Source organism: Epinephelus fuscoguttatus, linkage group LG8 (genome assembly GCF_011397635.1).
Source record: "Epinephelus fuscoguttatus linkage group LG8, E.fuscoguttatus.final_Chr_v1".
Lineage (NCBI taxonomy): Eukaryota > Metazoa > Chordata > Actinopteri > Perciformes > Serranidae > Epinephelus > Epinephelus fuscoguttatus.
In genome coordinates this window covers 35999738-36026086 of record NC_064759.1, presented here as the reverse complement: position 1 = coordinate 36026086, position 26349 = coordinate 35999738, and the positions used below count along the sequence as shown (strand labels likewise).

At 40.1% G+C, this 26349-nt stretch overlaps 2 protein-coding genes across 2 annotated transcripts; both read right to left on the bottom strand.

Annotated features, from left to right (window-relative positions):
- Positions 1-38: 38 nt before the first annotated feature.
- On the bottom strand, positions 39-15299 carry LOC125893231 (lysosomal-associated transmembrane protein 4B-like). The gene is made up of 7 exons (XM_049583794.1): positions 15003-15299; positions 13793-13904; positions 10800-10873; positions 10498-10620; positions 10159-10257; positions 6363-6458; positions 39-1276 (listed from the first exon to the last, which is right to left on the bottom strand). The coding sequence occupies exons 1-7, from the start codon at positions 15096-15098 to the stop codon at positions 1196-1198; spliced, it is 681 nt and encodes a 226-aa protein (XP_049439751.1). The 5' UTR covers positions 15099-15299; the 3' UTR covers positions 39-1195.
- A 1740-nt stretch (positions 15300-17039) lies between these two features.
- On the bottom strand, positions 17040-25021 carry LOC125893400 (protein LYRIC-like). The gene is made up of 13 exons (XM_049584053.1): positions 24380-25021; positions 24010-24125; positions 23238-23319; positions 22650-22823; positions 22197-22247; positions 21861-22004; positions 21116-21199; positions 20918-20986; positions 20691-20836; positions 19389-19505; positions 19014-19118; positions 18604-18730; positions 17040-18058 (listed from the first exon to the last, which is right to left on the bottom strand). The coding sequence occupies exons 1-13, from the start codon at positions 24711-24713 to the stop codon at positions 17994-17996; spliced, it is 1614 nt and encodes a 537-aa protein (XP_049440010.1). The 5' UTR covers positions 24714-25021; the 3' UTR covers positions 17040-17993.
- Between the last annotated feature and the right edge of the window lie 1328 nt (positions 25022-26349).

Here is a 26349-nt window from a genome sequence, read left to right as displayed (position 1 = left end):
CTGCTTTACATTCAAAATAAAACACAAACATCTGTCACTGAAATTAGACTTTAATAGACAAATAAATGTCACATCTTTATTTTTCATACAGCAGCAGCCCTCAAGTTTGATTTTTGTGTCCTTGCAGGACATTTTGTGTCTAAGAAGCAGCTTGCCAATAACTGCATCTGGTGGAGCAGACTTGTGTGTTTACAAAGACCAGAAGGTCCCATTGGTTTAATTGAAAAAACACAACCGGGTCCATATTTACTGAGCTCCTGAGCGTATAGAGGCCCGATCGACAGTCATTGCACAAGATTCCCTCGAGAAACCAATTCATAGTGACTTCAAAGAGCAAACTGATTCCAGATCAGTGCTGTCAAAATAGATAAATAGCAGCCCAAGACATTTCTCGTCTATCAGTAGAAACACACAGTTACATTTAAAGTTATGAAGGTCAGCCAGCACAGCTCGACACTCCTGATTTTTTTAACACAAGACAATTCTGATTTTTAAATGAATAAAACAGTAAAAGAAGGTGATATGTTCGATATACACTAGGTTGCTCTTTGATCATGTCAGAATACAGGCAGACGCATTTCTTTGGGAAAACTTCCAGTCCAGGTGACACTTCACACATGGATCTATAAAGGGCACCCCATCAGATAGAAAGTTGTGAATAAAGGCAATCCAACCCTGATCAGGAGCAGAGACAAGACAAACAGGAAACACTGGACGACTCTTCACTCATTACCGTGGGCAATAAGATCGTCATTTTTGCATTTGTGCATAAGTTAGATATGAATATGAAAGATAGCACACATAAAATACTATTACAGGTACACACAGAGCTTAAATAGCATTGATAAAAATATATAGAATCTATCAAACTTTCTAGGGCCTTATTACAACCAGATCTAAATGCATTAAAATGCACATCATGTCTGGATTTATATAAACAGAACGGACATATGGAAGAGCTACAGTAAGAACATAAGGTCATCAATAAATAACAGGAGGGGATGAGAGGTCACGGTGGTGGTAGAGGTGTGTGCATGTACGTATGTATCGCTGCATGCATGGGTGTGCTGTAATGTTTGTGTAGCTTCAATATATCCATGAATATACTGTACACTGGAGAGGCAGTGTGGTGCATTAATCTTGCTGGGGGTTTTATTAACAGCAGGGTCCAGTCAGCAGGATGCTGGGAATGTTTTCATGCCGTAGCGGTGGTGTACGGTGGAGGAGCCTGCTTGGGAGGGAGGCTAAGACTGTCATCATACGGAGGCAGCAGCACCTGGAGATAAAGAAGAAAGAGCAGAAATAAAAGAATTTGGTTAGTATGAGTTGTCCTGTCACTTGACTTTGCAAAAAAGCAGGTACAATTCAAAATAATCAGTGTCATAATAATGACAAATCTGTCAATGTCTGTTTGGTTTAAGTTGCATGACATCACACTGGCTTCAGTGCAATTCCAAACAGAAGGAGAATTTAACAGTAAAACCTCTGGATTAAGTGAAATATCTATAGGCCAGGAAGAGTTTAAATGGCACAGAGACAATTATGGCTTCCTAAAAATAGTCTAAACACAGACGTTTAATCAAATATATTTATGCACCATGAAGAGCTGAGTATGTAGAGCAAGGCAGCGGTTTTTATACAACACATTTCATACACAGAGAGAATCAAAATGGTGGACAGGAAGCACTTTAAGATTAAAAAAACAGAGTAAAATACATGATATTGCATTTAAAACAGCCCAAGTTTTATTAGGTACAATAACAACATAAATGCTCTATGGATTGTATGGAAATTAATAGGGTGGGATGGTGGGGTCAGAGAAGAAGAAAGATGATGTGTTTTTTCTTTTTCAACCAACGGAGGGTTGTCTGAGTGCGTACATTTACATGCAAACTAATATTCCACTATTATTCTGAGTATGACAATATTCTGGATTTAATAGGGGTCATGTAAACAGCATATTCTGTTTGGATATTCCAAATTATTCATTCATTCATTCATCTTCTAACCGCTTCATCCTCTTGAGGGTCGCGAGGGGGCTGGAGCCTATCCCAGCTACATCGGGCGAGAGGCAGGGTACACCCTGGACAGGTCGCCAGACTATCGCAGGGCTGACACATAGAGACAGACAACCACTCACACTCACATTCACACCTACGGACAATTTAGAGTTATCAATTAACCTAGTCCCCAATCTGCATGTCTTTGGACTGTGGGAGGAAGCCGGAGTGCCCGGAGAGAACCCACGCTGACACGGGGAGAACATGCAAACTCCACACAGAAGGGCTCCCACGCCCGGGATCGAACGGGCAACCCTCTTGCTGTGAGGTGAGAGTGCTAACCACCACACCACCGTGCCGCCCATATTCCAAATTAGAACGAGTGAAATGTGGGATATTCAAGAATTACTTGTTTACATAGGGTCTTTGGAATGTATACAGCATATTGACAATACGCGTATCAACTGGGGTTTTTACTGCAGTTTGCAACACACAGCCTCCTGTCTGTTTACGGCCGGCTCTGTGTGTTGTCAGGGATACATTGTACAAAAACCAATTTACAAACAGTTTGCAAGGCAGGTGTAGAAATGCATGTCCCAAAGAATTTCACATTTCTGTTTGGAAGGAGAAGCACACTTACGTTTAAACGTAAAAAGGATATCAACAGGCTTTTGGATATGCACAGGTATTGCAACAGCAACCTTTTCAAGGAGGAATAAAAGACAGGGGCTGTGTTCGCACGGTTGAACAAGTCCGTCACCAGTAAAAACATATTAAGCCCTCCTCCCCACCTTACTTTTGCTCCATAAAAACTAAAAGCAGCTTCACTTTACTTGGGTTTAATTCTTGGATGTGTTTGAACAACTAGAGGTGAGTCAATTAATTGATTTTTGATTGAAGGAAAACTATTCTGCAAGATTTTTCATAATGGGTCAATAGTTTAAGTCGTGCTTTAAGAAAAAAATTACCAAAAATTACAAATGACCAAAATGTACTGGTCACAGTTCTCAAATGTGAATATATGCTGGTTTTCGTAGTTAGTAGTTAGTAGTTAGTATTTTTCTGGACTTTTGTCAATCAAAAAGAGAAGGTTTAAATATGGACTTGGGCAGTTGGGAATTGTGATGGGATTTTCCCTCTTTTTGTGAGGCATTTCATAGACCAAAAGATTTATAAATTAACTGAAGAAATAATCACTAATGCAAAACAACAGCTAGTTGCAGCCTCATGACCATTCACATATGTTTCATGGGTTGATACTGAAGCAAATAAGCAGAAATGTATTTTGATTTGAAACCATGACTATCTGCAAGGCTGAAGCAGAGCAGTGAACAACTGTTTCAGAGCAAAAAGGGAAATGTAGTACACAGAGTGTCCTGAATAATGTGGGGGATGAATCAGATATAGGACACTATGCCATGTGACCAAAACAAATGCAGGTGTTGGCATCCAGATTTAGTTTTAATGCAGTTCACAGACTCTCTAACTAGAGAGGGCAGACTTGCTTATTCATCCTCTGCTATTCATCATTCACACTCAAAGTAAGGATATAAGCAATCATTTGTTTGTCATTACCACTTTTCTCTGATGTGCCATGATAAACCTGTTCACGTCTTTACAACATTCAGAAGAAAGTCTTTCATTCAATCAAATGCACGAATCTAAGCTTCCTCTCTGCTCGTCTCTTTCTCAGGTAATCAACCAGGAAGCAAAGCTGAGACTGTGTGGAGTCAGAACATCTTCGGTGTGACTCAACACTCTGGTTTTGCTGTTGACACCATGGTTAACAGAAATGGAGGCTCTCTCAATGGTTCATTTGATTTCATATACAACAACAGCATGTGTCTGACCTGTGTCTCCCATGTTTTAAACAATGAGCCATTGAGGGTTTCAGCACACATGTGCAGACTCAGTCTTTCCTCAGTGAAGGTGAACCACCCTGATCTTTTGAGAATGACATGGACATTAAGTAATCAATATCCTTCAACAGCCTCTACTAGCGACTCCTACATGGATCAATGCCCCTTTGATCTGTAGTGGCCTGTACAGCAATTGATGGACACCCTCTCAAAACATGACAGACAAGAAGCTGGCTTTTGAGGGCAAAGATCAGAACAGGTGCCAGATAAATTGTTGGCATTGTACATTTCTGCAAACCATGTGTTACCTTTGTATGTTTCATACAAATCATATGAACATTTCTACAGTGATGTAGTTCCAATTACATTAGCTTGTGCTCGCTAGCTACAACCAATGAAATCTAGTGGCCGCAGCCATCGGTTAGAAAAGACCTGATGTTTCACAAATGACTAGGAATTTTGAATTGTAAATGTGCCACTGCTATCACTGTAAACTGTGTATGTGCTCTGCATGAATAAAAAGACTGACAGGTGTAATTGACAGACATAACAACAGTGATTACTGTTTGCGGAGCTTAGCATACAGTTCAATCATCATCCGTTTTATAAAGAGAAATTGATGTTCATTTTGTTCTGTGAGGCATTTAAAGGGTTACTTATTGCAGCTCCTTTATTGCCAAATGAAGCACCTGACTGTGGGTGTGAGTGTATGTGCAGGAATTTTGCTCATACGGGACGCATTAGTGGACCTTTGACCTAACTGCTGTGTAACTGATGCATAGTCATGCAAGCTGCTAACCAAAAGCCGCAAACCTGCCTGTGGTCTGTGGGGAGCTCTAATTGAATATGTCAAGTTCTAATTGAAAAAGTATACCTGCAGAGGTGAGACTAATAAAGGGGCAGACCGCTGTTTTTCTGGCACTTTTCACTAATGATGTCAGAGAGTTAGAGAGTGGCCTCCTGTTCCTCTCTTTACAGCTCTAGTGTTTTATCCATCAGGAGTTTCTGTTTCGTAGAAGCCCTTAACATCACATAAAGCCACACGGTGCATAAAGCTGTCAAGTGTGGTGGATTGTTTCAAATTGTGTGGAATGTTACACTCAGAGGAGTCTTCAGACTGAGAAAGGTTTTTTTTATACTTGTAAAGCCCAACATACTGCAAGGTCAACAGCTCCTTGTGTGTTCATGATGAAGAATGTCCACAATAGTCAAAACAGTTCATTAGTGTTTCTACAGCCTACTTTTTTCTCTCCCTTCAGTCAAGTTATAATCAGTTATAATAAGTGTGTGGGCAGCAGGGTAACAGCGGTCAGGGGGCCAGGCCTGAGCAACAGAACACTGACATGAGACCTAGACAGAGCTCACTTAACTGTACCACTTACTGTTACTACTGTGCCTCCGCCACCATTATAATGGCTTTGCCAGCAATGGAGCCACATCTCTCCATCCAAGTCTGTTCTTTCATCCATGTAAGCCGTGTAAAACTACCTGCTGCGACAGCCCATCTTTATACTTCCTTCCTCCCCCAACATGACGGCTTTACAGTTGCCAGACTGGCCTACCTACGCAGACGATTAAAAGTGACTTGTGGTCTGGACTGAATAAGGTAATCATTTTTCTGCAGAAGTGGAATAAAACAGCAATTCGAGATATTCTTTTATGTTGGATCTCTAGATGAAAATGAATGTAGGCATAAAGGATAGTTTAATGGACTATGAATTTGGTAACATATAGCACACGTGCACAGTGATGATATTTTTCTCACTCCTTGTCATGTCTACATTTTATTTATATCTGCAGACTTGTAAATCACTTGGTTTGCTAATCAGACATTTTAATCTGCTGTGGAAATATTTCTCTTCCACTTAATGCTGACAGAAGTATTTGTTCAGCTGTACACTGCATGTGAGGTAGGTCTGCAGTGCTGGTGTTAAAGCGAGAGTGCACAAAGACATTTGTGACAGCTCATTGGAAAATGTGATTTACATTCACCATCCATGGTCTAACAGAAAAAAAATAGCAGAAAATGTTTTTCTACAGATTCCCTCAACTGTGGCCTGACCTACCAGAAAACTGACCAGCTAATCAGAGCTTAGCCCATGCTCTTCCATCTTCTGTTTAAAAGGTAAGTCTAGTCATATTCTCTTTGTTTCTTTTTATCAACAAAAACCAATTCTAACAAGATCTGATGCTACTACAAAATGGTGCCAGTTCAACCAAAGATACAGCATGTCAATATACTGTTCCATGCTGTAGAGCTCCATTACTGTCCAAAATTGATTTCAAATCTTCAGTGAGCCACACTATTGCACATTGTGACATGTTCCCTCATTACTATTTAATTAATCCACCATTGAAACATTCCAAGACTTTACTCTGGTTTAAATCAATTTTGCGAAAAACTACAGTGCTGAGCTGGTATTAGAAACCACTGAGCCTTTAAAAAATGAATCTGTATACTTTTTTTTTTTTTTAAAGATTCACATTGTTTCAGGTGTCTTACCGTGGTGTCATTGGTCGTGACATAGAGCAGAACTTCAGAAGAACCCCGGCCGCTCACATATCTGTAGCAGTTCCACACACATGCTATCAGGTAGGCCTGATATCAGAAAGAACACAATCACAGATTAGAAGCTTTAACTGCATGACATCAACATCATCTGCTATTTAGCAAAAATCAGAAATACTAAGTAGGGTTATGGTAGGTGATATGTAATTTGGTTATGAGTTAGTAAACATATTTGGCTTCACATTACAAAACAGAAATGGTTGTTAGCCAAACTAGAAGCATGGCTGTATGAATGGCAATGTTGGTCTGTCCACAACTTTGGTCAAAACTCAAATATCTCAAAAAACGTTTTAAAGCTGTAGTTGATTAAAAAAAAAAAAAAACTGTCACTATATCCTGACAGTAGCATATAAGACAGAAAGTCTATAATGAGTCATTTCACATATCAAAGCTAAACAGTACACTAAAATGTGTTTCTGAAAACATCTGTCTCATGTGGATGGAGTGACAGGGTCAGCCAATATGACAAAATGTTTGGTTTGTAAAAGTTACCCACGATATATTTAATGTGTAGCCATGAAATATTGTACAGACACACACAAATATAGCCTCACAGAGCTGCTAACATTGAGCGCGTTTACATGCACACTAATAAACCGATCATTATCTGATTTCTGGAGTTACCTGATTATTCAAGTGGTCATGTAAACAGCATAATCCGATAGGCTTTATCAGATAAAAGCCATTATCTGATTATGAGAAATCAGATAAACACACCTAGCTTTTTCCCCAATAGTCAGATTATTTGGTGCATGTATACCCTTTAATCTGGTTTCTTTCGGGTTTTGCTATTTGATACTCCCACTCCACTACATTTTAGAGGGAAATATTGTACTTTCTACTCCACTACATTAACCTGACAGCTTTTGTTCCCTTTCAGATAAAGATTTTACATAAAATAATATATTTGTATTTACTCAGTGTTTAAATTGTCACTTTTATTTTATTTTACTTATATGTTATGCACTTTGTGTGACAAGTTTATGTACAATACATTTGTATATTGCACTTTGCAGTACTTTTACTCCGAATCTACCCAAAGTATGTAAAATTGGCTCCACATTGATAAACTACACATTAGAATGCTCTCACATGTATTTGTTAATGATAAAAACAAACAGTACTGTAAGAATATAAGCTGTCAGCATGATGAGTGCTTTATTTTGCAAATATATGACTTGCGTACTTTTCGAGGTTTTTCAAGGATATGAGTACCTACTGTAACAGGAAGTTTGAGTTTTATATCATGTACTTGGGGAGAAATCCAACTGAAGGACTGAATCATGTAAACCAGGTTTTTCTGATTATCAGATTATTGAAGTGCACGTAAACGCATCAAATCGGATTATTACCATTACCTGATTATTCCCAGTTATCTGATTATTGTGCACATGTAACCGTGCTCATTGTTGTAGACTCTTAATCTTTTTATAATTTCGTTTTGTTGTAGTGAAGCCCGCAAGTTTTAAAACAGTGTTGTGGTTTCAGCTTTTCCTCATTATTATGTAACATTTCATTTCATCCCTTGAGGAAAGTTGTGGTGTAAGTGTTACATTTTTGTCCCATATTTTATTTTTGCACACAGACAGACACAGCTGGCGCCATGACAACATGCACATCATGTCTCATAGTGAAAAAGTGGATGTAATAAAAGTATGTTATTCAAAGAAGCTCTCACTAACACTGAGAATAACTCACATAACATACAGATGATAGTAATCCAATAACCTGCTTGTTGAATTCAGACTGTTTTCAGATTCTGTTTGAGGGCTATTCATCGCTTTAGAGTATTAAAAAGTTCCTGTTGTTCTCCGTCATCCAGGAATCATCTACCTCTCAGCAGGCAGCTTGCTACTGCAACTCTTCAGCCAAACACAACACCATCTGCTAAATCCATCCACTAGCACAAACCCCAAGCCAGACTGAGCTTTCTAACTTCTATAATAACCCAATTAAGAAGTCACTTTAATGCTCTGGCAGCTAGGTTATTTTAACAGCCTCCATGGGAACCTGCAGAGATCCTTTTTCAGCAAGAGATCACTCAATTTAACTTCTATTCCACTGCAAATGGCAGTGTGATAATGACACTGACTGTGCAAAGCAAATTATTCCATCACTCAGAAATGACTTCACACAACTACTGATCCAAATACAGATTCTGAGGAAACTACATAAGGGTTTCCGATAAAAATCCCCTTACTTATGACAGTCCAAACCATATTATTAACTGTTTAGTAGCAGTTTGTCTTATAATCTCAGACTTAACATTAGTTATTACAAAATATGTTTTTGGTTGTTAGCAGAGTTGCAGCGTAACCACAACAACATATCTGACAGCTTAATAGATCTGTCATTACACGATACAAACCCAAAACAAATTAACAAGCCTAAGAGTCCACAAATGATTGAAATGAAAAAAAGTATGATGTCTGAATTCCATTTAGCTGCTTTAGTCCCGGTATTGTGCAAGATGGCTTACTGTCACACAATCATGGCTTACTGGGACACTTAAATAAAACAGAGCCACCATTACTGTCACTTGTAACTGGGCATAATGCTTTTTTTCACTATAATAAGTTAAAGCTGTCAGCTGTAAAAAAAAAAAAAAAAAAAAAAAAAAGGCTTATTGGACAGCATCTTTTGTGAGATGCATGACTCTTGCCAAAAACCTTCCAGGATGATTTGAAATGAAATCCGATGGGGCTCCCAAAACATAAAAAAAACTTATCTTTAAAAGAAAATCATAACATTTTATACATTCCTCAGAAGTGGTGAAAGCAAATCCACCAGTCATCATAAAATCACATCTGGGCAGAAAGTTACATAAAAAGCAGGTGCCTTTGTCACAAGCATGCATAATACATCTTTTCTGCTGTAAGATAATGTGTTATGCTGCAAATATAAGCCTGGCAGCCCTGCAAAGAACTTTAAGTGCTGCTACATGTATGGAGAAGATTATAGTTCACCTGAAAATCAAAAATACATATTTTTACTCTTACCTGCAGTGCTGTTTGTCAGTCTAGATTGTTTAGGTGTAAGCTGCCAATTGCTGGAAATATCAGCTACAGAGATGTCTGCCTTCTCCTTAATTAAAGGGACTAGATGACACTCAGCTTGTGGTGCTCAAAGGGCAAAAAACATACATTTGAAAAACATTCTCTTTCCAGAAATCATGACCCAGTTAAGATCATTCACAGACCTTGTTGTGAGCAGTTTCGTTTTCTTTGTGTAGAACTACACCTGCCGACCATATCACTGGGCAGAAGGAAGTGTATCTATTTCTGGACAAGAGGCTCATGCTCGTGACAGCACGAGATGTACACATAAATGTTGTCCTCCTTAGTTGAGCTGTAACATTTGCTAGCTCAGTGGTGCTAGGTGAGCTAGCAGGAGGGGGCTATTTAGTTTGGTAGAAAGAAATTAGTTCCTATGAAACTGTTCACAACATAATCTGTGGATCATCTTGAGTAACAGGGTCATGATTTCTGGAAAGAGACATTGCTGTTCAGTTTTTCAAATGTATTTTTTGGCGCTTTGAGCACCACAAGCTGAGTGCCATCTAGTTTCACTATACTGGAGACAAGGGAAGCATCTTTACAGTCGATATCTCCAACCCTCGGCAACTCATACCAAAACAATCCACACTGATAGACAGCACTACAGGTAAGATGAAAAATATGACTGATTTGATTTTTGTTTGAAAGGCCCCTTTGAGGTAAGACAACATTACCTTAAAGCCGAGAATAGAGCCGATGAAGAGCAGCACGATGAAGACCAAGCAGACATTACTGAGAGCAGCAATCTCCTCTTTGTAAGGGAAGTTATCAGGCTGTATGGGAGTCAAAAAACAAAACCAGCAGAGGGATCATTTGAGGTTAAATGAGCACCGGTCTTAAGATAGTAAAAGCATCTGTAGTTGTACATTAATAACTACTGACATGTTAAATGAGTAATGCCAAGTTAAAAGCTTACACAAATCGTGAAATTTGTGAACCATTAAGAAGTCAATATTGTGCTGTTAGATATCACTGACTTCACTTTTAAGATGAAAACACTCAAGATTTCTCACCAGTTGCTGCAGGTAATCCTGTATCGTGTTTGGGTAAACCACAATGCTGACAGCGACCAGGGTGTTGAGAGCAAAGTCAAATATCTGGTAGCAGAAAAATGGGATGATCCAGGCGGCACGCAGCTGAAACAGAGATATGTCTTTTAGGTTTATGGGTTAGGCTGATGAGGTGAATCTGAGAGCAGAGAAACATGCTGAGCTCTTTAACCAACACTGTGGACATACTGTAAATCAGAGCTTGAACTGGGTCGCAGGGAGATTACAGTGTGTTTACAATAAAATCTAATGAATCATTTGTTTACCTTGTATGCACCATATGTTGCCATCCCACATATAAGTATCATCAGCAGAGAGATCGCCGAGGCAATGCACATGTCTGTAGCAGAGAGAGGTGTAGTTAAAAGCCAGTGAGAGTCTGTGTGAGGTCACTTTGGTTGAGGCACATTCAATTCCAAATCAGATTTATGAAAATGTTCACAACATCATGTTCAGCTGATCTACCGAAAACAAATTCTGTACAGACGAGCTGCATCTGTCAACCACATAAGGAATTAACATCTACTCTGTCATTTGCTCCATGTCAGCTTGACCTCATCAAGTCTACATAACACAACTAATCATTCTGTTACATAAGGACAGCAGCAGGCAAAACCAAAATATAGTACAAGTGGCACTACTGGGGAAAACAGTGAATTTAATTTAACATTTCTCCATCCTGTGACCCGCTTAAATACAATACCAGATCTCTATTATAAAATGACAATACACTGTAGCTCTGAGTCACAGGATGAATCACATTTGCTCATAAAAGGGCTTTAAAGTGTTGCGAGAGGCAATATAACACTTCTTTTTCAGAGTCTAATTTAGGTGAGCGTCAAAAGGCAGACAGAATCAGGTGTCTGGAAAATCAAAAACCAGTGATTAAAAATGCCATTAATAGAGGAAACTGTGACAAGCCAAGTTTTTTTTTTATAGAAACAAGCTGTAAACACAACTCTGTAATGTAGATATTTCAACTTTTAAGTTGATACGTTAGCTTAATAAACACCGATCAGCCAAAACATTAAAACCATTGGTGGGTGGAGTGAATAACATTGATGGTCTTGTTACAGTGCAGTGTTCTGCTGGGAAACCTTGGGTCCTGGCATTCATGCTCCACCCACCCGAACACCGTTGCAGACAAAATAAACCCCCTCACTGTCCCACAGATGTTTGATCAGATGGGATCTGGGGAATGTGGAGGCCAGGTTGATGCCTTGAGCTCTTTGTCACGTTCCTCAGACCATTCCTGAGCAGTTTTTGTGGTGTGGTGTGGCGTATTGTCCTGCTGGGGGGGCCACAGCTACTGGGGAGTGCTGTTGTGCCTGGTCTAGGGGGTGCCTGGGGGGTGCCTGGTCTGCACTGGTGTTTAAGTGGGTGGAGCGTGTCAGGTTGCATCCACACGTGTCAGAACACCAACATTTCCCAACAGAACATTGCATTCACTTCACCTGTCAGTGGTTTTAATATTTTGGCTCATCGGTGTATCGTCATCCCCTTGTTCACTGCAAATGAACAAGGGGATATTGACATTTTAAATGTAGTTTGAATGGTAAAAATATAATAATATAATAATAATAATAATAACAATAATATAATACTATAAGCTTGGATGGATAATTTCAACATATTGACCCAGGGAAATGTACATTGAACATATGACCCGAGGGAAAACATTGTTGATAAGTCTCCTTAAGGAGCCATATTTAGAGGATACTGAGCTGGGAAACATCGCACCTGAGAACATAAACACACCTTTATCGGGCTACGAAGTGCTGCTCTGTGTTCACCAGCTAGTTACTAACTTTGTCTGTTTGTCATTTGGTGCTGGACGGGTATTATTCAGTGTTTTTTAGAGCTATTCCACTAAAAAATTACCTGTCTGTCCCTGCTGAAAACAACACTAAGAGAGTGGTGAGGGATTAGCCTAGCTTAGTATAAAGACTGGAAGTGTAGGGAAACAGCTAGCTTGGCTCTGTAGCCTATAGCTAACCAATTAACACATTAAATGTCATTTCAAGATGACACAAAGACAATGTTAAAACATTATTTGAAATTTAAGAAGAGTTATGTACTGTACCTACTTCCTGGCAAACACAGGTGTTCATTAGTTAGCTTTAGAAATGTTGGTAAGTGTATTTCTGGAAAGAGACATGATGCTAACTGTCTAGTCTTTATGCTAGCTAAGCTAAACTAAGCTAAGCTAAGCTCAGCTAATCACCTCTTGACTCCAGTATCAATCTTTTCATCTACCTCAGCATGAACATATTTGCCAAAATGTCATACTATTTAATTAGAAAAGTTCAGTTACTGTGACATGGTGTAAGAAATCCATCATTTTGTCCTTTTAGTGTTCATTATCTAGAACAATTTTTGAGGAATATGTTAAAATAGAAATAGCAGAGCACTGTTCATTGCCTGATGGATTTGCTGTTTTGTCTATCTCACAGCTTGATGTCCTGTTTTGAAGATTTGATGCCCTAAATAGCTGCTGTGCAGGCTTTGATGCTGTATTGAATTATATTTTGAGCCAGTGCCTCAAAAATAATGACTAGTGCCTCTGTCAACAAAAAGCACAGTCTCCAACACACGCTGAGTTATTTGGCTGAAAAACCAACTACAAGGTCGAGGGTCTCTTTCAGCTGATTTTCTGATTCATTATTCAGTGGAATTAGCGGCGTATTTCCGACCCATATGGAGTGGCAGAAGGGTAAAAATTCAAAAAACACAAAACTGTCACCATAGTCACATCTGATCATTCGACAGTGCTAAAATAACTGAGCAACATAACAGTGTTCTTATTATGAACAGAAGTCATTTTTCTGGCTGAGAGTGTCCTAACGCCCAGCCTGCAGTAATGGATCATAGGACACCCTAATCCCTTGGAAGTGGGACAATACAGTCATTCCCAATCAGAGGCTACCAGCAGCATGTGCTGTGGCCCACCTCCAGTCAGACTGTTCCAGTGTGCACCTGGTCTGTTAAGAAGGCTTTTCAAAGTGCTCGGCACAGATGGACATTAGGCTTGCATGTCTGTGGCTTTGGGTGTTTGATTTAGAGAGAAGTGCTGACCTTCGTCTAGACAAATGTGTGAGGTCCCTCTAATAACACAATAAATCATCCTATTAGTCAGCTGACAACCCTACTGAGGGTGTCACTCCGTGCAAGCCCAGATTAAGTCATCTGTCACAGTCAGTTGTTTTGAGATCTACTTTCAAGTAGAACATTAGAAACAGTGGCCTGCTGGGCTACTTACTGGCGTCATCCATGACATCCAGGTCATTAGCCAACTCAGCGCTGGTCAGATGGTACTGCTCAGGATCACTGAGCGCTGTGAGCAGGATGAGTAACACCACGGCATTGATGAGCTTAGGGACAGAGAACATATGGGTAGATAAAGGCAACAATATGGGCAGACAGGTGGGGGGGCAATATGGGCAGGTGATAGTAGAACATTGCAAAAGGGCAGATGCTGAATATAGATTTCAAAATGCTCATGAGCTGCAGAGCAACAAACCCCAAATAATTACAGCTCATCCTCGAAATAGTTTAGCTATGTTAAATTACATATCTACAGTAAAAGCTCTAAGTTCAGGCACATACATGAGCTTTGTATTGGTCTGTCGGGCACAGCTCATTATGCATATGACTCATACATCCCCATTGATCAGGTGAATGTCATGGAAAATTCTCTGCAGTCAATAGGCAGCCTGACACAAAACCTGCTACCTGAAGAGGCCAAGTGCTAATTTATTCATAGGGAGCAGAGAGAGGATTTTTCCACATGTGGTGTTTGGTTCAGTCAGCCCTCCCCTGCACAACAGAGGTATGCGTTCAAGAGAAGAAATCTTACACTGACAGCTAAATAGCACAGAAAAGAGGGTACTTATATTTCCATACTTTAATTCAGTAAAATAATACTGAGTTATTTCTTATCTAAAACATTCATGGTCTTTAATATAATCATGTCTAGTATCAATGATGTAGAGGAGAATAACCATTAATAATTGAATGGCACATTTAATAACACAAAACAGAGGGTTCATGTATTTTCATCTTTTGATTGAGTTTGTTCACATCAGAAAGGTTTCCAGTATCATTTACAGTCATGTATAGAATCAGTGACGTAGAGGAGGATAAACGCACCAAAAACTGAGTGACTATTGCCCATTTTTACACAGAACACTCCCTCTACAAAAATGCATTATTAATTTAGAGTATAACAAAATAACACACTTTAAGGTTTGCTAGGATATGTTTTTTAAAGAGGAGAATAATTCAATCTTTTTCTTAAATTAAGTGAGAACATGGGTTTTATTAATAATGGAATACACTCTAAAACCCAGCAGTATCATGAAATCAGCACACAGTATGAATGGTTTGTGACGAGGTCATGTTTTCCCTGATGGTCTGTTTCTGGATGTCTACATGGAGGCAGTGAGTGACAGGCGATAGGCGGTGCTCACCATGTACCAGACCCCCAGGATGATGGTTCCTGTGCGGACATGGCAGCATAGACAGCAGCTTGTGGAGTACCAGCGGTCCCACGGGGAGATCATCATCTTCTCTGCTTGTCTGATCACAGCTGTGCGAGCATTTAAAAACGATATCGGTGTTAGTTCAAGATAAAAACAGCCCCGCGGTCCTGTCAGCGTCTGCGAACAGTCGGTCCTCGGTAGAGACTGACGTGCTGGATCCTTCTGCCTCTGACCTGTCCGTTACTTTTTATTACCGTGAGCAGATTAACGGAGCGGAGCGGAGAGTGTCAAGCTAGCGTCAGGGGAAATACGACTTCCGGTTTCAAAATAAATCACGGACAATTAATTTGTGTTGACAGCTTTAGTATGGTGTATGACAACATTTCAAGGGCAAAGTTTTAGGCGAAATTACCTTTCATTCTTGTCAGTAGCCTATTATTTATCCCTTTAACGTCCACACTAAATTACTTTGCATCGAGTCAATAAAAGCGTTTATCATTAACAAATAATAATGTTTATTTTAATAGTTTTTTATTGTTTGTTTTTACTAGACCCCATACTTTTTCAAATATAGGCCTCTACCAACTGGTTAAGAGGTCACGTCATGGTCATTTTAAGACAGAAAGAAAAGAAAACATTACAAACTATGTACTGTACATAAATCTATTTGTTACCATGATACTGGTAGCATTACCAGTAGTTATTATTACCACGTATTTATTCTACATGTTTACCATCAAAGCATTCTGAAAACACCCCAGAAATGGCGAGAATTAATACTGATATTTCTTTTATCAAATATATAATGAAATCACAATAAATATATTGTATTAAGAACAGTGAACCTTCATTTTTTCCCCATAAAAAACTGTAAATGTATTAGCATGTTTTAAAAAATTATTCGACCATTATAAGACTTTTATTTTTTGTATTATGTTAGATCTGTTCAATAAGACCCCCGAAACTATATAACTAATATTTTGTGACAGGGCAGTATCAGTGTCCCAATAAACTGAGTTTCTTAATTTCTTTTCGACAATTCTAAGCATTGAAGAATGTTGTTGTCATGAAAACAAAGCAACAAAATCCTTTTCAAACCAAGTGCATCTCAGTCAGCATAAATGATTTAACTGTTAGTGATAGTCCGAAGGCACCATATTTACACTGACCTACAGAGCTGTATACAGTGAAAGTCTACATGTTTGACACTACGCTATTATTTTGAAGATGAATCCCCCTACTTCTGGTCTTATTCTGGTGAACTTGACACAGCTGAGTAAAGGCGCAGTTAGTGGACCTGCGGATGATAAACACCGGAGCGTGTGACAGACTGGATAGGATCAAATCCGATGATGTAACCCGTCATTTCCAGAAAGTTATAGAGGAGAAGCTTAACTTAAAATACTTTAATCTAAAAATGACATGTTGTGTTTTATACCACAATGTGGCATTGTTTCCTCCCTGAGGAAACACTCCACTGCCCAAAATGCCCACTGCTGAGGGCATTTTGCATCTCCCCCAGCATTCCCAATCTTTTAGTCCAAATATTAAGCACTTTTCCTGTCAGGTTTCCTATACAACTCTCTTGTGTTGTAGGCCGAGTATTTACTTTGTAAAGGTTAGCCTGCAGGCCTGAGGCTTCATCATGACAGCTCACGAGGATGCTGTTTCATTAATCATTACATGGTGGGTTACTGACCTAAACTATAATTATTATTAGTATTTGTGTTAAATTTTGCCAAAATAAGCATATATTATTGAGCTATGGCCAAAAAAACCCATGTTTTTTTAAAGGTCTCATTGAGCTTGACCTTTGATCACCAAAATCTAATGAAGTCACCATTGAGTCCAAGTGAACGTTTGTACCAAATCTGAGGAAATCCCTGTAAGGTGTTCCTGAGATACTGCATTCACAAGTATGGGGCGAAGGTACGTATGCAAAAGGACAGCCCAAAAACACGATGCCCCTGGCCACAGCTAATGCCAGTGCAGAGGCCTAAAAACTGCAATATAGAGAAGCCCAAATATAGAAAAACTGGCCTTTATTTAGTCTTTTTACATATGGCTTTAGCTTTTCTTTTATTAGAAACAGGTTTTACAAAAGGTTCTGAAGACTTTCGAATCAACCACAGGTGGAAAATCATGAAGAGGCTCCTGACACTGCAATGGTACATCTATGATCAGAGGCTCCCAGACGGCTCTGGCCACAAAGCAGTCACAGATAGTAAAAACAGCAAGGAAACAGTTGTCTCGAAACACCGCAGTACAACATCAGACAAGGGACAAACCGGTTGGATTGAGTCAACTGAAATGTTGTAGTCACAGATAAGAATGCAAAAATACAGAGCAGACATGATTCCCTTTTCTGCACCTCAAGATGCTCATGTCTCGTTTATGTCACAAATGTTTACACCCTATTGAGCCAATGGTGTGAATTGAACATTTGATCTCTCAACTCTTTTTCGACCAGCAGCGCTAACTGTACCATCGTGACTTACAAATGTAAGAGCAAAATAAAAGACTGCAGAAGCAAAGGCCAGTGCAACAATATGGCCCAGTGTTGAGAGACCTGAAGCATGTTGACCGTTTTCATTCTCTACACAGTAAACTCCAGTCGTCAGCCACCACAACATCAAGTTTCTAAACATGATCAGTATTTTCTACGTCTAATTACTACAATACAGCTCTTTCAATCAGTTATTTGATTCAGTGGAATTAGAAGACAGAGTCAAGAGTATCAAATGCATACTTAAAAATCATTAACACCGCATTACATTAGATTGCACTGCATCTAGGTTCAGTTTTCAACAATCCATCGACTGACACTCGACGTGTATAAAAGTTGTTTCATTTTCCAGACTGGTTTGAAGGTTTAAGTCCATCGTGGAGACCTTAGTTCAAAGTTCTTGTCACAAAAGGTGTTGCATAAACAGGATATGAAGTCTTTTGCATACAGAGGTCTGCAGAAGGGACTCGGTCTCATGTCTCTCTCCTCGCCTTCTTCTTCTTCGCAGGCTTGGGCGCTTGGCTCTCCTCAGGTTTTTCTGCAGAAACAAAAAGGGAAAGGGAGATGAGTCACACAAATCTCAACTTGTGATTCACATGGTTTTAGACATTCCCAAGATTTCACAAATGTTGAAGAGGCAGTTTTGAGTCACGTATCCATTTGGTTCACTACTGAGAAAATATTTGCCTTCTGTTCTTACCATCATATCTCAAAAGGGTCAATCTAATATGATGACTCACTGAGTGATGCTCAGAAATCAGTGATACAAAGAAAGAATTATTGAACATGGCCATTTAGGAACATCATGGCAATATGAGCCATGACTGATAAAGAGAGATCCATGTTTTTAAAAATAAAAAACAGAAACTTAATTAGGGTCTGAACTGAAAATGAAAGCTGGTGGGAGCTGGGAAGGGCATTTAAATATGACTGACCTGACATTTGATAGTAATATTTCTCAAGCCTCAGTCACTTCCTCTACTTCAATAAATCACAAACCAACACAACCTGTCTGCCTGAGATCTCTAGCAACAAGGAGGGGGTCCCCATTATAATCTCTTACAAAGGTTTAAATGTGCTTACTTTGTTGTGTTGGAGCAGACAGGTTGTTCTGCTTGGCAGTGGGCTCTCCATCAGTTGGCTTCTGTGGCACTTGTGTGACAGGGGGTTTCTGGGATATGTTGTCCTTCACTGGTTGCTCCACTCTCGCCTGTAAGAAAAGGGAAACATGGTTGGTCTTGATTGGCAAGAGAATGAATGAAGCCGTTAAAATCCATAACCCCAGTGCACTTACAAAATACTGCACATGACAAATTTACATGTACATGAATAATCTTGAAAGTAATTTGACTGATGACCAGTTTTAGATACACAATTTCCAGTATTCACACCCCTTGGACTTTTTAACGTTAACTATGACAGAACAGGAACATTTCTGCAGAAAAATGTAGTTTAGATGATCTGCTCTGGTGTCAGATATTATCACCACTGACCTCGACAGCAGCTGCTTTGACAGGCTGGACGGCAGCAGTGTTCTCCTGAACAGGTGGCTGCTTCTTTACGGCTGCAGGTGCCACCTCCTTCTCTGGCTCCTCGCCCTTTGGAGGACACAAGGACACAAGCCAAGTTGACATCAAACTGTGCAGTGAATTCAAAGTAAACTTTAGAAATGTCAAAGACTGATCGCGAGGGGCAAGAGAATAAACAAGCCTCCTGAATGTTAAACAGAAAAAACATCTTACAGAAAAATTTACATATGATTAGTCATACTACATTCAGGCTTTCTTGTTATTTTTACAATTGCTTAAGTCACATCTATGTTTGCACTCTGTGTGTGTGTGTGTGCATGTATTCTCACTAGCAGTTACCTGGCCAGCTGCTCCTCCCTCATCAGCAGCCTTCTTCTTCTTCTTTTTCTTCTTCTTAGTTTTAGCTGCTCCATCAGCAGCACTCTCTCCCTTATCCTTCTCATCTTCATCATCATCCTGACAAACACACATGGACAAAACATAACTAAGATTAAAAAAACAACAACAACATACACATAAGCACCACCTCTGTGGTAAAGTCTATTTTATATTACTCTATTTAAATAATTTATAATGTATGTCTTCATATCTAGTGCATGTAGTGCAGGATTTGAAAACATTTTACTCTGGTGCCATCTGGTGGTAGTACAAAGAACAGCACTGACAAAAAGAAATGCATCCTCTCAGTCCTGAGAGGTGGTATAATCCATCACAACTAAAGGACACACCGGTGTGGGAGTCCTGTGGGTGTGCAGGGGTTGCAATGTTCTTTAACTAAAGAACAAAAACACGACAAAGGCTGCGTGTGTACCCAGTCTATTGTGTTGAGTCACTACTATGATCAGCAGAGACACAGTCAGAGGGAAGAACCAGGACAGCTGCCCTGGGGCCTGCACCCAAAGGAGTCATTAATTACTGGGTTGTTATTTTTAAAACTTCCAGGTTAGTCCCATAATGCTGAGGCCACATTCACACTAAGACGTTTTCATTAAAACAGCATTTCAAAATGAAAATGATTCTTGTGCACGTGTTTTTGCACCATTTCAGAAATATTCTCCTTCCATTCTAACGCCTGAAAACGCATATCACATGACCATCCATGTTCACTGGCCATGTCGGTGTAAATGGGAAGCAGATAGTTTATTGTGCAAATGGTTGCTTAGCTACTGAAAATACTACAGAGATGATAAAAAGTCAGACCACAGATTTATTTGTTTGGACTGACAACAAGGTGAAATTGTTACTAAAAGTAACACAGGAGCGTAAGGAGGCCAAGGCAGTGGAAAATATATTGAGAGTCGCTGCAATGCAAACATGGAGATATATTAGACTGGTATCTGGAGCACTGTCTATCAACAGAGGAAGCCATAACAACTGGAAAGGAATACCCAAACAAAAAGGATGAAATCACAAAAGGTATGTAGGCCTTGTGACTGATAAGACAGTTTAGGAGACTGATAAGGAGTTCCCAAACTAAAACAAGGCCAGCAGCATTTTCAAAGGTCTCTGTTTTAGGGGTTTGAAATGCAGTCCAGTAGTGTGGATGCTAGGCACATAAGTAACGATAGTTGTGCTTTTTAATATGAAAACATATTAGTGTGTACGTAGCCTTAGTTTTGTCCCATGTCTGGGCACACTTACAGCTGCTCCAATCAGCAGATTAACCTTGGCGGGCTCAGTGAGGGGCTGCTCCAGAGCAGGAGGGGGCTCAGGTGTGGGCTCCTCATAGTTGCCCCAGGCTACAGCAGGGGCGTCCCAGTCAGAGGCGGGGTCAGCAGAACTACCATCTGAGAAACACAAAGATTGTCAGAAAACAGAAGTGTAAAAGGAGTATCACAACATACAGAAGCTAAATATATTATCCTTACTGAGTCCAGACCACTCGTCGTCCACTCTGGGCTTATTGAGCCAGGTCAGATCGCTCACAGGCTGGGGATCTACACAGAACACAAGAACAGTAACTCAATCTGCCATTCACAAGGGATGCTTTGGGAAACAGTGCCATCTAGGGGTGTGAGCCAGGTTAAACCACCACATGTTGCATCACCAATGTATTGAATACTTACCAGCAGTACCAACACCCAGTCCGCCTAAAGACACCAGATTTCTCTCTGTTGGTGGCATCCCCCTTTCAATCACAGTCCACGACTCTAAAACATACACATTACACAGATGCTATGATGTCACTGTCCAACACAATTAACTTATCAATCAGTGGATGAGTGTGTTGATGAGAACTGCTTAAGTTTTGTTTTGACTGAAATAACTGTTCCCTGACACTGTGCAGACCTGTCAAGCATTTCTGTGGCACCAAATAAGAACCAAGAGTTTTGAGTCAAGCTTGGCGTTGTCTTACACATAAACAATTGATCCCAGTCACCCAGACATACAGTGAGGTATTAAGCTTATTAATTAAACACTGGTATTGGATTGGTATTCGATATCAACTGATTCCCAAAGCTTAGGTATCAATATCAGGCCTGAAAAAGTCAGATCGGTGCATCCCTAGTAATCAGATTGTTATCTCAACTGTTGTTTCTATGGTCTCTGAACCTCAGATAAGTTTTAATTATATTGTTTTACAAGTTTTATTACAACAGTAACTAAGAAACAGACTTTTATGTGGATCGGTCACATCTGCTGATACTTGATCCATTTATTGAGGCTGATATTAACTACATTTATATCTGCTGACAGAGCAGCTGATATAGAGGTTCGAGCAGTCACTGCTTCATGGAATGTCATAAATCTTTTACACTAACACACAAAGGGTTCAGCAACTAAGTAGTTCAAGTGGTAAAACATTTTTACCATCAATTTCCCCTCTCCACAGTGATGCTGGTTCTCTACTGGTTGTCCAGGGGCCCGTCTTCGGAGCAGCGGTGGGAGCAGGAACCTTTACAGCTATGTCAGTCACAGCAGCAGCCGCCACTGCTACCGCCTCATTGCTGTTAACTAATGCCAAGAGAGAAACTTGATCATCAGCCGAAATAAATACAGATCAGGTTGACGACACATCTAATATGGGAATTCCCACTGAAGCATGTGAACTTTTGTTGATCAAAGATTTTACATAAATGTGATATCAGTGCTGGCGGTGTCTTCTGAACTGAAGTGGGTGAAGCTTTTGTCTGAACTGATAATTACCTTGAGATACAACAGTCTCAACCTTCTCTGCCTTCACTTTTGTGGATTCTCCTGAAAAGTATTAAAAAAGGTCATTAAATGTTAAGTTAAGTATCCATGGGAGCCTATTAGTGAGTGGAGTGCACACACAAACACTTCAGCTGAAACACTTTAGGGAAAACTCACTCTGGGAGTCGGCTAAATTCCCCTAATGCCTGTATTTATAGTGGATACTGTCAGCAAGAGACCAACCAAACTAAACAACAGAAACATTTCTCGCTAGGTGCCATATAATACTGTTTATCCAAGATGGCCTGGACAGTTTGTGCTTTGCCTGAAAGTATACAAGTAAAAAAACAAAACAATCTTGCAAGCTCCTTCCCCCTTCCTAATTTTAAACTTCTCAAAAGAAGTAAATCACAGCCTAATTTAAACATATATATGGCTTTTAGAGTTCTGTCTGTTAAAAGCCACCTTTTTTCTTCTTCTGGCCGGTAGATGTGGGGGCTGCAGGGGCCTTGGGCTGCTCTGGGGGAGCGCTCACAGGTGTGTCCCCTCCTCCAGGACTGGCTGAGCCATCACTGGAACTCTTGTCCTTCTTGCGTTGTTCACGCTTCTCCTTGTTGCTGACCTTGGTCTCCCATGTGCCTGACAAAGACCATTATTTGCAGCATGGAATTAGTTGCAAAATACTGAGAGGTTTCATTATGGGATTAGTGAGGAAATATGGTATGGATTAGGCAGGGCGGGATAAAAGATTAGATGCAAAGACTACTCAAATGCACACTAAATGTATTTTGCTGGGGAAAAAATTCTGAGGCAGGTCCTATTCTACAACAATATGCCTGGTATGAATCAAGTTTTTCTTAACCAAGGCCACATTCAAATTCATTTAAAAATGTACAGAAGTTAGTCATTTCCTATGTGATGATCTGGTTACTGAAAACTGTAGCTTACTATAAACAAAAATGAACAGAAACAGGTCTACTCAAATAAGTGATTTGATACCCAGACATCACTTTGAATAAAAATCCTAATTACAATGTAATTCATGATATTCACCTTCTTCTGGTTCTTTGCCATCTGCAGTCACTGTCTTGGTCTCCTTTACAGACTGTTTGGCCTTCTTCTTGGACTTCTTCAACTAGGAGAAACAAAATAGTGGGCATAAAGTAGCAAAGAAAAACAAAATGACATATGGGGTTATGAGACTGGGGGCTACAGTGGAGTTTCTATTAACACAAACGATTTAACCTCCAGGAACAGCAACTGGGCAGGCGGCCCCAGGCTAACCACGGGCAGTCAATCAAATCAGCACACTCAAGCCACATCTATTTATAAGTGAAACTACATCCACTGTCCGAGACTCCCTAAATATGTTACATGTCCTTTTTGTAAACACTATTTCCATCTCTTCATGTAGGCACAAGTACATCTTCTGACTCCATCACCCTTAGGGCCACAGTTTGTGTTACTTTGTGTTAACCAGAGGGTGGCATTAGATGAAAATCTGCACCTTGTGCTGCCCTAAGCCAGGAGCCATCCTCCAGGATTTTGCTGCATCTGCAGGTTAAAAACTGTAACCTAACACTGGCAGCTGGTCTGGTTACATCATTGCAGGGTGACAGTGAGAAAAGGTGGCGTTTTCTCAACAGCTTCAGATTGAAGAGAACCCCCCAAAATGATGGTGTAACTTACAAGCTATGGCAGCAAAGTGGAAACATTTATATAAACATAATCGGGGCACATCCATCACACTGGACAAATCACGATGTTCAGGTGACATCACCACGGCGTTATGTGTGTGGCATATGTATTTTGTGAAGCAAATTACCTCTGCAGCCTTCTCAGGCTTGACTTCTGGTGGGGGCGGCTGGTGATGTGGCACTATCTCTTCCGACACTATGGCTTCTTCCTGTGGTTCAGCAACAGCTCTCCCATTTGGTTGGGCTTTCTGGAAAACACATGTGAAGAAAAAATGTAGAGGGGCATGACAATTTTCAGCTATATTCCTTTCAAGCAATTAAATGTAACACTATCCAAGGCTAACATAGCCAGGCGGGGACTAGCATGATGCTAGCTAGGGTTTTGGCCATGACATGAGATTCAACTGTCACTGTGGTGTTAGCTTGACAGCTAGCCTTGCTAACGACACCGCTATCAAGTTATCAAAGGGTGTAGACTGGTTTTCATCTTTTTGTTACGTGCCTTTTCTGCTTTCTTCTTCTTTTTCTTCGGTTCCTCGGATTTGACAGGTTTACTGACACCCCGCTTTACTTCAATGCCGTCGTCCACAGGGCTGACAGCGGGTCGTTTCTTGAAGAGAGCCCGGCAGGCTGAGGCCCACAAAGCGACCATCAGCACCAGCCCGGTACATGCCGCTAAGAGGATCACCCATGGCGGAATAAGCTCAGGCTTCAGTCCCAAATCCACGCCGAGTTCGGTGCGCAGTAGCCCAAGACCTTTGGACAACAGTTCATTCAGACGATTTGTAAGCAGTCTGACCTGCTGAGAGGCCGCGTCCTGCCACTGCTCCATTTGTACTGTTTTTCAAACAACAGACCGATTAGTCACGCTTTGCTTGCCGCTATTAGCTGCGCTAGCCTGCAGTGCTAGCTAAAAATAACGAAACGACTTCGACATGATGGAAGACAATAAATTCATCCCCTCCTCCGCCAACAACATGGGCCCAGCCAGACCGCCAGCTAGCTAGCTAAATCTGGTTACGGCTGCGGTTAGAAACTGAGTTAGCTAACTAGCCAGCAAGCTAGCTGATATCATCGTAAGATAATATGCCTCCGTTAGCTGACCACCACAATGTGACCGCGAGCGAAGCAGGTTCACCTCATATGGCTCCGTTTTGACTGGAGGAGAAGCGTTGCCTTCGCTGTCACTTGTAAAGTTGCGTTTCCAGGTTGAGGATCGCGACCGTGTATCCTAACAGAATATTGTCCAAAAAGCTAATTCAGATAGAAAAAAAAAATGTTTTTGTAGCTAACGCTATGTGGAGGAAAACATATTTAGAATGTATTTCAAGTAGCAATCTGGAAGAGATTATGTTTAAGATATATAATTACTCAGTACTGTCATTTGCCAACATTTGTTGTATTATATTTGCCATAAGTGGCTGACAAAATGCCCTGGCCCTGTAAATAACAGCCGCCAGGCGTCATACATTCGGACTTTTCCGACCTAATTAACTAGATAGACGAAATTCCATTATTCAAAAAGTCTTTGAAAGCAACACAAACGGGCCGTGACAGCTCTAATGAATTGGGCGGGGCTAGGATTTCTCCCATGCTGATTGGCCTAAACCCTCAGTTCAAACTCATTCTCAGTCCTACCCTGGTCCTACCCTACCACATAAACCAGCCATTGTATTTTAGTTTTTTGTCAAATGCTTTGTCATGTAGTTACATATTTTCTGCCACACAAAAATGTTTCTTTGTTATTCTTTAATATTAGCAATACAAAGTTATTTGCTTAACAAATCTAGTGCAAACAGCACACAAACATAATTAAAATACTACCACTTATTAGCTATTACCCAATGGCCTAAGAAGTGCTAGAAAACAGTAGAGATTAAAAGAATACTTCACCCCCCCAAATTACCATTTCTTTATCAGTAAATCATCCTGTGTTATGTTGAATCTGTCAAGAAAAATCATCCGTTTATAAACTCTCACACAACTTGTGCAGTGTAACAAAGGTCTCATTTATCCACACAGATATGTCAGTACTTTCCCCATCAGATTATTCCAACAGGGAACTGAACAGAGTGAAACTTATCTAAACTCTCTTCTAAACCAGACACCATTGACAAAAACAGTCATTTTACCTGGCTGAACACAGAAGCTAGTGAACCTGAGCTTACCTTTTAAAACACCAAAGCGTGTGTGAGTTTGAAAAGGATGTCTTGATAGTTATGCTTTTGTTAACACAAACCCTTTGACTTCACTTAATCAGGACTTTTTTTTCCCCATTTTTGCATTATTTGTTCAAAGGAATACGAAAAAAGTTTTCTGTACAAATTCCATGTAACAGGGTGGGATACACAAATGATGATTTGTGTGAAGTATTCCTTTAAATATCTCTGTATGAGGTGAATCTAAAAACTGTCACAGCAAAGCAGCCTCTTCTAACTCTAATGTAACACCTATTTTCTTCTACCCTT